Source organism: Lepidochelys kempii, chromosome 3 (genome assembly GCF_965140265.1).
Source record: "Lepidochelys kempii isolate rLepKem1 chromosome 3, rLepKem1.hap2, whole genome shotgun sequence".
Classification (NCBI taxonomy): Eukaryota; Metazoa; Chordata; order Testudines; family Cheloniidae; genus Lepidochelys; species Lepidochelys kempii.
The window spans coordinates 37,662,844-37,676,638 of record NC_133258.1 but is presented as its reverse complement, the minus strand read 5'-3'; the positions used below and the strand labels follow the sequence as shown (position 1 = coordinate 37,676,638).

The 13,795-nt window shown below is 48.3% G+C and overlaps 1 protein-coding gene across 1 annotated transcript; it reads left to right on the top strand.

Moving 5' to 3' along the window:
- The first annotated feature begins 1,017 nt into the window (after positions 1-1,017).
- LOC140908625 (uncharacterized) lies at positions 1,018-7,785 on the top strand. The gene is made up of 2 exons (XM_073336144.1): positions 1,018-3,109; positions 5,849-7,785. The coding sequence occupies exon 1, from the start codon at positions 1,018-1,020 to the stop codon at positions 2,383-2,385; it is 1,368 nt and encodes a 455-aa protein (XP_073192245.1). The 3' UTR covers positions 2,386-3,109; positions 5,849-7,785.
- Positions 7,786-13,795: the final 6,010 nt, after the last annotated feature.

Below are 13,795 nucleotides of genomic sequence, written 5' to 3'. Positions count from 1 at the left end.
TCTCATGTTATCCCTAGACCTATTTCATGTACCACAGTGCAGTAACTTGGGAAATCGAGCAAAAATCAATGGTTACTAGTGTGTTCTAAATTGAATGGAGTACTTAGTATACCCAAGATTCCTAGCTTCAAATCCTGTGTGGCCTACCCCTAGGTCTTGCTGGTGAGTGACTTACACAACTCTTGCTTATGTTGCCTTGGGGAGTCACACATCCCCTCCAAGTGCAATATCTGTCATTCTTTTCCACCCCAAACCAGGCAATCTCATTAATTCTGGCCCCAAAGACACCTGATGGAGTGGTTGATGAGGCCCCAGTCTGTCCCAGCCCTGGGTCATCTGACCTTGTTCCCCTGTGTACATCAGCTAGAGGTGCCTAGTAGTGCCCTAACCCCTCTTGCCCTGATACTCTCTAGTTCCAAATCATCAGATATCAGGCCTAAGAACTCTTAACAGGCTAAGACAGGAGGAAGGTAAGGGCAAACATCCTCATAAGAAGTAGAAGTCCTCTCCTGAAGGGTTCATGTTTAGCTATTCCACCTGGAAGCAGGCAGGGCACACCCTGACTGTTTTGTAGAAGCAATGCACACATTGCTCTATCCAAGGACAAGGGCTAGATATGAACCATGAGAACTTGATTGTTGGGACAGCAACTGTGGGAAGTTTTCTTAGCCTGGGCTCAAGGCCTGAGAACCAGGATTGTAGTAGATAAAGGATGGTAAATAAGTATATTAATCAACGTCATACATTCCTTTGTGTATCTTTTTGCGGTAGCAGTGTGTAATGCTTAGGGGGGAGAAATATAATAAAAGGAGAAGGTGGAAGGCGGGGGGGCAGAACAGCCCATCTCAGCTGACCAGCCTGCTTGCTTGCATAAAGCTGTGTTCTGTCTCATCATTGAACCGCCACAACTGGCGCCCAAACGTGGGGCCCTCAGCACTCACCTCGCCCGGCAAGGGTTTCAGACGTGTCACTCATCCGCTTCGTGGATCCCGGTGAGTATTTTTCATTGTGGTAAGTATGGGAAGCTCCCTCTCTGCTTTGCAAGTGCAACACCGCAATGAGCTGCAGTATTTGCTGCGTAAGGCTCAGCATGACTGCCCGGCTCGAGCACTTACTCTCCTGTTACAGGAGGTGCGTGCCCAGTGCCCGTGGTATCCTGAAGCCGGAAGCCTTAAGCTAGCGGACTGCGAGCGATTGGGTCAGACATTGCACGAAGAGCCTCGGGCGCCCGTGCAGGCTTTACATGCCTGGCACCTCTGTCACGACGCGATACTGCGTGTCACCTCGGATAGGCCCTCTTTCACGAGGCTGGTGATCTCGCCACGCCCGTCGGCTCCTGTAGCCATCCCCGTTGCAGCTCTCCCCCCTTCTACTGATGCAACCCAGTGTGTCGCTTCGGAAAGACCCTCTCCTGTATCCACAGCCCCCCCTCTCCCTGCTTTGCCCCCAGTGTCTTCATTACCACCGCCTCCCTTGCCTTCCCCACTGGAGCCAGTGTGTGATCACCCTCCGTCCGTGGGGCCCCATCCTCTGGGGCCCCCCGGAGGGTCATCTGTATCTGCTCAGAAGCTTTCGCTGGTGCAACAAATGGTTCACGCAGCGAAAGCTCGATCAGATCTTACAGCGGAGGAGCTGGCTGATCTGGTCTCAGTTTGCCCGGTGACCTGGCAGAATGATGACCAGGGCAACCCTGTGGGCACCTGGACCACTTTGCCATACTTGGTGGTTAGAGAGGTAAAGAAAGCAATTCGTGAATTTGGCCTGACTAGCACCTTTGTGCGTGGTCTCATTGAAGGGATAGGTACTGAGTACTCCCTAATCCCTGAGGATTGGAAAACGCTGCTGCGCATGAAGTTATCACCCAGTCAGTATGTTATTTGGCTTAGTGAGTATCGGCAGATGGCAGAACGCCAAGCTCAGGTACATAGAGAGCACGGTATCATTTATGAGCATTTGGCAGGGGAGGGCCCGTTTGCTACTATTGAGATGCAGTCTCAACTCCCTCAGGCCGTCTTCCCCATTATTTCCACCTGTGCCCAGCATGCTTTCAAGAAGGTCCCGGATTCAGGCAAGCCTACCAAAAGCTTTGTCAGTATCCGTCAGGGTGCCTCAGAGTCCTTTTTGGATTTTACCAACAGATTGCATGAGGCTATCCTCCGACAGGTGGATAACACTGAGGCAGCTCACGAGCTCCTGTTAAAATTGGCAGTTGAAAATGCAAATGAGGATTGCCGCCGTGCTCTCCAGGCAGCACAAGCCTCTGGTATTTTAGAGCTCTCAGACATGCTGCCAGGACATTGGCACACAAGCCCACAAGGCTGGAGTTCTGGCTGCCGCCCTGAGAAAAACTGGGAAGGAGGGGAAGCGTTGTTACCGCTGTGGTAAGGAGGGTCATTTTCAGCGGGAGTGCTGCTCATCTAAGGCACCAGCCCGACTCTCAAAGAAGTGCCCCAAGTGTGGGAAAGGTTATCACTGGGCTAATCAGTGTCATAGCAGGTCGGGAAACCGCGCGACGGGTCCCCCCCAAACCCAGGGCCAAACGGGGGTGTTTCCCACTCAGACAACCGCTCCTCTGCCTTAAAATCCGTAGACTCTATGAGGGCGGCGACTGCTGGAAGTGCAGGGCTTGATTTGATCATGCAGGAGGACACTGACTTTCGGCTGCCAGGGGAGGTCAGTGCCATAACTACACAGGTGACGGGACCTCTCCCTGCCGGCTTTGTAGGTCTTGTTCTCCCTCGCTCACATGCTGGGAAACAGGGTTTTTTTTGTCATTCCAGGGGTCATTGATGCTGATTACATTGGCATTATTAAGGTTCAGGTGTGGACTCATCTTCCACAGTCGCTCCCGCGTGGACGGTCAATTGCACAATTGATTTTAGTCCCCTATCAGGTGCCAGCTGCCGAGGATCGAACTCGGGGCGGAGGCGGCTTTGGATCGACGTTGTCTCACTCGCCGTCTCACAGCGCGTCTTCTCCACTTGTTGCTCTGACAATGTCAGTCCGCCCCTCGAAACCTCAGTTAACACTTCTCTTAAATGATGTTCCTTTTACAGGGCTGGTGGACACTGGAGCTGACGTTACGGTGATTCGTGATCTGGAGTGGCCGGTTAGTTGGCCTACGGTTCCTTCTAAAGAATTGTGGGGGATCGGGGGTAGTAAACCCCGGCGCCACAGTTTGTCTTGGGTCACAGTCTCTAAACCGGGAGGCCGTACCCTTGCTACTATCCGCCCTTTTGTACTCCCTGTCCACCTCAATATTTGGGACCGTGATTTACTTACAAAGTTAGACACCACCCTCGATATTAACATCTGATGGCCCAAAACCCTCCCTCACCCACTGTGCCCTCCGCATTACCGTTGGTATGGCAATCCTTAGAGCCCGTATGGATTGACCAGTGGCCCCTCCCTCTAGAAAAGCTAAAAGCACTTCATTCGCTTGTGCAACAGCATTTGCAAGCACAGCGACTGGAGAGCTCCACTAGTCCCTGGAACATCCCGGTGTTCGTTATTAAGAAAAAATCAGGTGCTTGGCGGCTGTTACATGATTTAAGGGAAATAAATAAATGCATCCAACCTATGGGCCCCTTGCAATTTGGCTTACCAAATCCAAATTTAATTCCTCAAACCGATCAACTTTGTGTGTTAGATTTAAAAGATTGTTTTTTCACCATCCCCCTTTGCCCTCAAGATCGCGAAAAATTTGCATTTACGGTGCCACAATATAATAATCAGCAACCCTCTCAAAGGTATCAGTGGAAGGTCTTGCCCCAGGGAATGCAAAATAGTCCAACCTTGTGTCAGCTTTTTGTGGATCGGGCCCTTGCCCCTTTCCGTGCCCGGTACCCTTCGCTAAAGGTCTACCATTACATGGATGACATTTTGCTAAGTGGTCCCCGGGTCACGGCACAACAGCTTGAATCTTTATCTCAGATTCTCGGCCAAAATGGCCTGTTAGTGGCACCAGAAAAAATCCAACGCTCTTATCCCTACCACTACCTCGGATATAAGGTTTTACAAACCTATGCTGCTCCGGTTCGTCCGGAATTAATTCTACCTCAACCCCTAACCCTTGTTAAATTACAACAGATTTTGGGTCATTTAAATTGGATTCGGCCCTACTTTCGTCTCCCCACTTCAATGCTGCAGCCGTTGTTTGAGCTCCTGCGTGGAGCCCGGGCACTTGGTGCAGTTATTGCCATCACTGAAAAGCATACTGCCTGCATTCGACAAATCAATGCAGCATTGAGTCAGCAGTTTGTGGACAGACTCCCAGAGGTCCGTCCCATACGATTGGTTCTTCTTGCCACCCCTCATACGCCAACTTCGGCTCTGTTTGTACCCCGTACAGACACAGCCGTCTCTATTATAGAATGGCTATACCTTTCATCCACCCCTCCTCGAAATATTTATCCGTATTTAGATGCCCTATCTGATCTTGTTCGTAAAGCCCGCCACCGTGCAGTGCAACTCACTGGCACTGATTTAGTTGCCATTGTGCTCCCCTTGTCCCGTACTGAATTTGACTCTTTGTGCCACACCTCCTTGGCCTGGCAGGTTGCTCTTTGTGATTATGTGGGAGAGATTTCTTACAATCCTCCAAAAGATCCTCGGTTGGTCATTACCCAAAAGGTGCCCCTAGTTGTTCATCGTCTTAGCCGCTCTCAACCCATTGTTTCTGCTGTCACTCTTTTTACTGATGGCTCTCCCCACCGAGGTGTAGTCACTTATCAGTTGGGTGACCCCCCTTGTTGGCATTCTCGTTTTACACTGCCTCAGCGTTCTGCACAGCGTTCAGAATTAGCTGCTGTTATTTTGGCCTTTTAACTTTTTGCTGATTGTCCCTTTAATTTAATTGTGGATACCCATTATGTTTATCAGGTAATTGATCATTTACCCCTTGCCCTCATTACCCCTGAGGTTGATGCAGACCTCCTTCGCCTGTTATTGTCTTTGCAGCATCTTCTTGCCACTCATCATTTCCCTTACTTTGTTGCTCATATTCGCAGTCATACCCCTCTGCCTGGGCCACTCACTGAGGGCAATGCACGCGCCGATCGCGCGTTGCGTGGTCAGGTAAATTCCCTTTTTTCTGACCCCATTGAAAGCCATGCCTTTTTTCATCAGTCTGCCTCTGTTTTGGCCCGGCAGTTTCACATTCCTGCTGATCATGCACGTTCCATTGTTCGTTCCTGCCCCCACTGTGCTGCTGCTGCTCCTACTTTTTCTTATGCCGTTAACCCCCGAGGTACCACAGCAAATCAGCTGTGGCAAATGGATGTTACTCATGTGCCACAATTCCGCCCCTATTCGTTTTTACATGTTTCCGTTGATACTTATTCAGGCTTTCTTTGGGCAACCCCACAACGTGGGGAAGCCACTAACAAAGTTATTCACCATTTGCTGGCCTGCTTTTCTGTTATGGGTCGCCCCTGCCGAATTAAAACAGATAATGCCCCAGCCTACTGCTCTGCAGCCCTCTCCACCTTTTGTGCCCGCTGGGACGTCCGTCTTAAACACGGAATCCCTTATAATTCCACGGGCCAAGCCATTGTTGAACGTGCCAATCGCACACTCAAAACCTTGCTAGATAAACAATTAAAACAAGGGGAGCTGCGTCTCCGAACCTTAGGAGACATTCAACAACAAATGCATATCCTCTTGTTTACTTTAAATAATTTAACACTGAATGCAGATCAGCAGACCCCTGCGGATCGGCATTTTCACAAATCTGAGGTACTGGAAAGACTGCGTGTCTTTTACCGTCAGCTGCCCGATCCACAGTGGCTGGGCCCAGTACCTCTAATCACTTGGGGTCGGGGATATGCTGCTGTGTCTCTCCCTGCAGGACCGTTGTGGGTTCCAGCTCGGTGTGTGCGACCGGCACTTAAACAACATGGCATGGCACCAAGGGCTGTCGAATCCCATACCAGAGTTTCAGCTGACTTTGGAGGAGACCGCGTTGCCACCCGAGTCGACAACGACGGGACGGGACGGAAACGGAGGAGGCGTAGTGTCCCAAACCGGCCCGTAACATGGGGAGCAGTAAAAGCATTGGTCGCCGTGGCCCAATGAAGACTGGCAGCAGATCAACAGCCAGAGAGTCCTGAGACTTTGTCTGTGGCGATTCTCGCCCAAATCACTGCTAATTCTGTGATGATTGTGTGCCTTTTGTGCCTGCTATTTCCTGTAGGGGTTGGCTCGGAAGCGCTTCCCCCGTTACGAGCCCGAATGACATATAACAAATGGGAAAGATTGGCTTCAATAGACAAAAGTGGGTAACATTTGCTATCTAATTCTGTAGCAGCCGGAGATTTGTTAGGTACGTGCCTTATTCCAGTATGTCATCACCCTGAGGAGATGGAGAATAAGACACTGTTCTCTGCTTATGTGAATCTTTCCTCCCAGTACTCTAGCATGGCTAATTGGGGCCCGGCCAACTATACTCTGCCTTGCACGGCTATATCCCTTCACACACCGTACCCGGCCGGGGCTCACAATGTCACCTGTGCACGTGTAGTTAACTGCACTAGTACAAAGGTGCCCTGGGGCTGTCGAAAAATTTCTCAACCCCTTTTAAATTGTTCCCATGCTGTTAATGTTTCATATAATTATGGCCATATCATCCTACCATCAGGATGGTTTTTTACTTGCGGTTCACGCACCTTTAATTATATTCCTGCAAATTTAAGTGATGGCACCCTTTGCTGTCTTAGTAGAATGACACTTATATTGCCTTTTGCTGGTCAAAAACGTAGTAAAAGAAGTGTACCCCTTTCAGATGATTGTATTGCAGATGTTGAGCTTTTTAGTCGTGCTGAGTATACTGCCTTAGCGGCCTCTATTGTTGGGGTCCCCGCGCTTGCTATGTATTCAGCCAGAACTTTAAATAACCTGGCATGCTTTGCAGCAAAGGCAATTAATACAACATCCCAGGCTATTGCCTTACTTAACACAGAACAACACGAATTAAGGGATGCAATTTTGGATAACAGAGCAGCCATTGATTTTCTGCTCCTGAAACACCATCTAGGCTGCTCCACATTTCAGCACATGTGTTGCTTTAATTTAACTGATAATAGTCGCTCCATAGAAACTAGACTGGCTGAATTGGCCAGTCTTACAACACACATATGCCAAGATCTGGGGTTTGAGGGTTTTTGGAATTGGCTTACAGGTTGGCTGCCCTCTCTAGAATGGCTGCGACAGCTTTTTGGTTATTCTGTGTTTGTAATCATTGGGCTTATTTTTTGCTGCGGCTGTGTACAATGTATTCCTTCCTTGTTAAGACTTTGTAAAATTTCGCCCTGGAAAGCTCCCCAGGTTATGTCCTTGTCTGTCTGGGAGTTAAATAGCATGACAAAACAAATTGACGGCTACCATGAGATAGCCAAATATCATTAAATAAAAAACGGGGGGATGAAGGGTTCATGTTTAGCTATTCCACCTGGAAGCAGGCAGGGCACACCCTGACTGTTTTGTAGAAGCAATGCACACATTGCTCTATCCAAGGACAAGGGCTAGATATGAACCATGAGAACTTGATTGTTGGGACAGCAACTATGGGAAGCTTTCTTAGCCTGGGCTCAAGGCCTGAGAACCAGGATTGTAGTAGATAAAGGATGGTAAATAAGTATATTAATCAACGTCATACATTCCTTTGTGTATCTTTTTGCGGTAGCAGTGTGTAATGCTTAGGGGGGAGAAATATAATAAAAGGAGAAGGTGGAAGGCGGGGGGGCAGAACAGCCCATCTCAGCTGACCAGCCTGCTTGCTTGCATAAAGCTGTGTTCTGTCTCATCATTGAACCGCCACACCCTCCTACAGTCTATATGAAGAGGAGTGCTTCCTCTACACCTTGACATCTAGTGAGACTCTGCACCTGGTATGGATATGTCAGGAGCTCATGGGGAGCATGAATGCATATCGCCAGTACCATGGGCCAGAAGCACCCCAAAACTGCAGAAAAGGCAAGACCAACCCCTGAACTAGCAAAGAAGTGATTGGTGACTGCATCAATGGTATCATAGCACAGCAAAAGAGAGACTCGACACTGCTGATGCTCACTGTCCAACCTAAGTCAGCATCTTCCAGTGCACCAAGAAACCCATCCCTCTTCCCATCTGTTACACCTGAGTATGCTATCCCTGGTGAGAGGTCTGTGAATTCTGACCCAGAGTCACCAATCCTCTCAGAGCCAGTAGTCTGTAGGGAGACACCCACACCATCAGTGCACCATTTGCTGCTCACGTCTACCCTTCAAGGTATTGGAAGACATACAGTACCAACAGCTTCACTAATGGAATCTGAGGATTCCTACTGCTCCAGTGAGCTCAAGGCTGGAGACAGTGGCCCCTCTGCACATTCCAAGGCATAATATTAGCCCTGACAGTGGTTTTCTGGGCGCCTTTGGAATCTGAAAAACATACTACCAGGTTCAGGACCAATGGGTCCCTTCTGCATGGACACAGCTTCCTTACCCTTATGACCCCAAATATTGGCTCAATATCGTGGGATATTACTTCAAACAATCTGAGTGGGAGTTCAGACAGAGGTCATCTCATTGAGAAGAGCCTCAGGTCTTCAGCAGTGTTATGAGGAGGAAAATCAATCTGAGCAGACAATCCCACTCAGTCCTCCTGCGGCACTCTCATCCTCTTCTCTGGCCCCATCATTGCCACCGAAATAATACAAATAATTTACAGACTTCCTGAGGAGGATTGAGCAGAAGCTCAATTCTCTTCGAGAAAGTTCAGGACCCCACTCACACATTGTTGCACATCCTCCAGACTGTAGGCCATAACAGGGTGGCATTTCTCACCAATAAAGCCATGTTGCAGCCAGCCAAAACACTCTCGCATACCCTGGCATCAATGACTGGGACATGGGTAATTATGTCACTGGTTAGAGCAGGAGTCGGTAGCCCATGATCAGAGCTGGAGTGAGAGGCCAAATGCCACAGCCAAGTGGCAGAGCTGAAGTCAGAAGTTAGGAATCGGAGCCAAGGGTCAGACCCAGAGTCAGAGACCAGATGCCGGAGCCAAGGGAACTCGTGGGTAGGTTTGGGTGGCAGTGGGGATGAAAGCCATCAGTCTCAAAGAAAGGGCTACGTTTGGTCGAGGTGTGGATTGCATTATTATACATTAATTCAGCATAGCAAAGCAGGGGAGGCCAGTCATCCTGGTGGCAGCTCAAAAGCAGCAAAGATACTGCTTCAAGATTTGATTGACTCTCTCCATTTACCTATTAGTCTGTGGGTGATATGCAGATGAAGTGAGGGGATTGATGCCAAGGAGTAAAAGGAATTCCTGCCAGAATCGGGAGATGGGGCCCCAGTCCAATACAATGTCTGTCAGGGTAACAGGAGACAGTTTTAGGAAGAGCTGAGCTGTCTCTCACTGGTAGAAACAGTACAGCATGGGATGAAGTGTGTCATCTTTGTTAGGAGGTTGACAACAACCAGAATTACTGTGTATCCCTGGAAACATGGCAGTTCTACAATGAAATCCACTGATATGGTAAACCAAGGCTGCAGAGGCATGGGCAGACATTGGAGGATACCTAGGAGTTTTAACAGAGTTCTTGATCTGGGTACAGAGGTTGCAGGACCTTATATAATTCTTGATACAAGTTTGTAGGCTTCACAACCAGAAATTCCTTCAGACCAGACTCCAAGCCTGGTATTGGCCAAAATGGTCATGGCAACAAATTGTGGCATAGTTTCAATACTGGAAGCATAAGGTATCCCTCTCAAACATAAATACAATCCTTCCAATAGAAGAGGTCATTCTGCCGTCAGAACTCGGTGTCAAGTCAGGTACCCACATCATTCAGCGTCTGGTGGATTGATCTGGATTACAAACAATTCATCAGAGAGTGGATGGAGGATGTCAAACTTCTGTCAGTCATGTTGACAAAGTTGGACACCTTGAGCATGGGGGAAGAGGCCTCTTTGCTAGGTTTGAGAGATTCATTTCTGTGAGATAGGGCATCTGCCTTCCTGTTTCTCATCCCTGGGCAATAGGTCACAACATAGTCAAATGAGAGAAGAAGGACCAGTGTATGTGGTGTTTAAAGCATCTAGCAGTCTGTAGTTATTCCAGGTTCTTATGGTCTATCAGAACTTGGACTGGGATTGGGCTCCTTCTCAGAGGTGATGCCACTTTTCAGAAGCCACCTTGACAGGCAGTAACTCCTTGTCCCAAATACTAAATATATTTTTCTGCCAGGGTTAGCTTCTCAGAGTGGAAGACATAGGGTTGGAGTAGATTGTGGGCCTGCATGTTGAAATAATGCTGCGCCTATGGCAAAGTTTGATGTGTCGGCTTCAATCATAAATGGTTTAGTGGGATCTGAGTGAATCAGGATGGGTGTTAAGGTGACAGTCTATCAAAGGCTCACGGAGACTCCATAGACCAGGCAAACTGGGCCCCGTTTGGCAGGAATGTTTAAATGGTTGCAACCAGGCTAAAGAATTCTCTCATAACTTGCCTGTAAAAATTGCCAAACCCCAGGAATTACTGCACCCTGCAGACATCCTTCGGCATGGTTCAGTCAGATACTGCCGCCTTCTTATGCAGATCCATGGTGAGTCCCTCAGGTGAGATAATCTATCCCAAGAATTTCACTGTGTTATCAAACTTGCATTTCTCAAGTTTTGCATAGACCTGGTTTTGACGGAGTCTCTCCAAGACAGTGCATATGTGATGACTGTGGAGGTCCTGCCTTTTGGAGAAAATGAGGATATTGTCCAGGTAAATGATAACAAATTGGACCAGCATGTCTCTAAGGATGTTGTTTTATGAAATACTGCAAGGTCACCATGGAGTTGCAGAACCCAAACAGCATGACCAAATACTCAGTGGCCAAACCTGATATAGAAGACAGTCTTCCATTCATGTCCTTCTCAGATCCTCACCAGGTTATAAGCTCTGCAGAGGCCCAACTTTGTGAAGATCTTGGCAACGCTCAATCTTTTGAACAACTCATAAATAAGCAGTAAGGTACTTGTTTCAGACGGTAATCTTGTTCAGAGCTTGGTAGTTCACACAAGGACAAAGGGAATTGTCATTATTCACCATGAAGAAGATCAGGGATCCCACTGGGGATCTGGAGGGAGGAATGAACCTCTTCTGCAGGTTTTCCTCAAGATAGTTCCAGAGTGCCTGTAGTTTGGATTGGGAGAGGGAGCAAATGCATTGGAAGGGAACCTCTGCTCCCAGCTAGGGGTCAATGGGGCATTTGTAGCTGCGATGGGATGGTAGGTGTTGGCTTTATTTTTTGTCAGACATGTTGGCATAGTGTTGATATCTAACAGGAATCCCAGGAGCCATTGTGTGGGTGGCCATGGTGACCTTTGGATCCTCCCTTATCGTCTCTGAATTCTTTGGAGGACCAAATACACTACAAAGTGTTGCGGGTCCTGGGTTGGCTCTCAGGGAAACAGGATTGTCAGTAAGAAGGAGAGTCAAAGTGTACCATGCTTGACTGCCAGCAGATGCGCAGGTCATGGTGATGAGCCAGGAAATGCCAAGGATAACTGACGAATGCAGTGCATGAATTGGCCCAAACTTGAGGGGGTCCCGGGCCTCAAAGGATCATTACCTCTAAGGGAGCCATCTGGTTGGTGACTGGTCCTGATGAAAGGAGTGTCCTGTCCATGGACTCCACTAACTCAGGGAACATATTGTGGGCTTGGGTTAACTCCAGGTCCATGAAATTGCCTGAGGCACCTAATTCCATTAGGTTTGACTAGAAGGATTTGGAGATGTATTGGATGCTGATTGCCAATCACCAGGTTACTCGCAGACAAGAATTGGCATGGGCTTCTGGGGAAAGAGGAAGGGCATCCACCCAATCTGGACTCTCGGACTGGCACTGAGGCTTAGCATTTCAAGGGTTCACACTGGATACTGGCAGGGCAGCTTGCTTCAGTATGTTCTTGGTCCCCATTGTATAGGCATATGCCCAATGCCAGGCATTGATTCTTCTCCATGTCAGAGGTGGGGACAGACCTGAGCGATTTGCATGGGTTCAGTGACAGAGAAGCGATGTGTGATAGGGGTACCAGAGTCAGCAGGGCTGGTGGGATCCAGTGTTTGGTCAGGCAGTGCTCGACCTTGATGCACAGGTCAACTAGGGATTCCATCTATGCCATTGATCTTTAATATCATTTTAGGCTGAGCTGGAAATGATAATGCTGGGCAGACTTGTTCCATGCAGTGTCTACTACCAAGGGTTGGAATCTGCTTCATATTTACCAACTGGTCACGTCTATGCTGCAATACCTGAAGCCTGGCTTCAGCTGTATGCTTATGACTTGGATCATTGACAAACACTACCATAGCTTGAAGTTCTCAAATGGTCCAAGAAGTGGGCTTAATTTTTCCAGAAATTGAGACCCAAGACATGGCCTCCCAGTAAGCAAGCTGATAATCAATCCTACTCACTCTTGGTCAGTGGGGTACAACTGTAGGTGTAGCAGAAATAAGAGCCATGAAATTTATCGCAATCACCATTGAACTTGTCATGTAGGAGGAGTTTTGGCTAACTGGTAGAAGTGATCAGAACTGAAGGTGGCATGGCTTGAGGTTGTAGGACCATATTCTGCACCTTCAGGGTGGCATCCTGGGTCTACAAGGTCTGTAGGGGTCCCACTATATCTGTCAGAGAGCTATTGGCCTTTGTAGAATCCATGCTTGCCATATCAGCTCTAGTTCTCCTATTGTTTTTGTTGGGGCTGTTCAAAGTGTCAGTGACAGGGATATGGGTGGTCATGCCCAGTGGTTAGAGCCAGAGTCAAGCCTAATGATCAGAGCATGAGTCGGTAGTAACGAATTGGAGTCCAGGATCAGAGCCAGAGTCTGAGGCCAGATTCAAGAGCCAAAGGTCAGACTTTAGGAATCAGAGCTAAGGGTCAGGACTGGGTTACCTGGAGTAGGGCAAGCCTGGGTCCACAGCAGGAGCAGAGCTGGGATAAGACAGGAGCAAGCAAGCACAGGAGCTATTGCAGCTGTGGGCAAATGCTTTGAGCAGCCACTAACCTGCTGCTTCTGCTGGGCTTAACAGCTGGTCTGCTGACTGTTTCAACCAATCAGGCAATCTACTATAGGCCAACTGTGCTTGTGGGGTTACCCAAAGACTGGCTTTGCTGGAGACCCTGCTACCTGACACCAGCCACTTGCACTCCCACGCCTAAGACAAAGGATAAAAAGTGAGCTGTAGCTCACGAAAGCGCATGTTCAAATAAATTGGTTAGTCTCTAAGGTGCCACAAGTACTCCTTTTCTTTATACCATCTAAGGAGGTGGCATATTTTGTTCCCTACCCCAAACTCCCTCATAATTCAGGCTATCTTCAAACATAACAGAGTACACCATTTTAGGTCTGCTACCTTCAACAAGGGTGGCAAAAGACTAGACTTCCTTAGAAGAAAAAGTTTCTCCTCCACCAGCCTACAGTTTCACATTGCAAATTATTAGGCACTGATGTCTAAGTATTCCTGATAGCCATCACTTAGGCAAGAAGGGTGTGTGAGTTGCAGGCCCTAATGACTGAGCCACCTTAAACTCGGCTCTCGGAGGACATGGTAACACTCTGACCACACCCAAAGTTTTTTTTTTTAATCCAAGGAGGTCTCGCAGTTTCATCTGAGTCAGGCGATGTTTTTACTTGTTTTGTTTTTCACTAAGCCACACTTTTCCCCAGAACAGCACATCCATGTTCTGGATCTCAGGTGATGTCTAGCCTTTTATCTAGACAGGACTAAACTGTTTCATTCTTTGCCTTGCCTGTT

What these genes read in the sequence shown, in the direction of transcription:
- LOC140908625 (XM_073336144.1), top strand. Translation starts at nt 1,018, where the DNA reads ATGGGAAGCTCCCTCTCTGCTTTGCAAGTGCAACACCGCAATGAGCTG.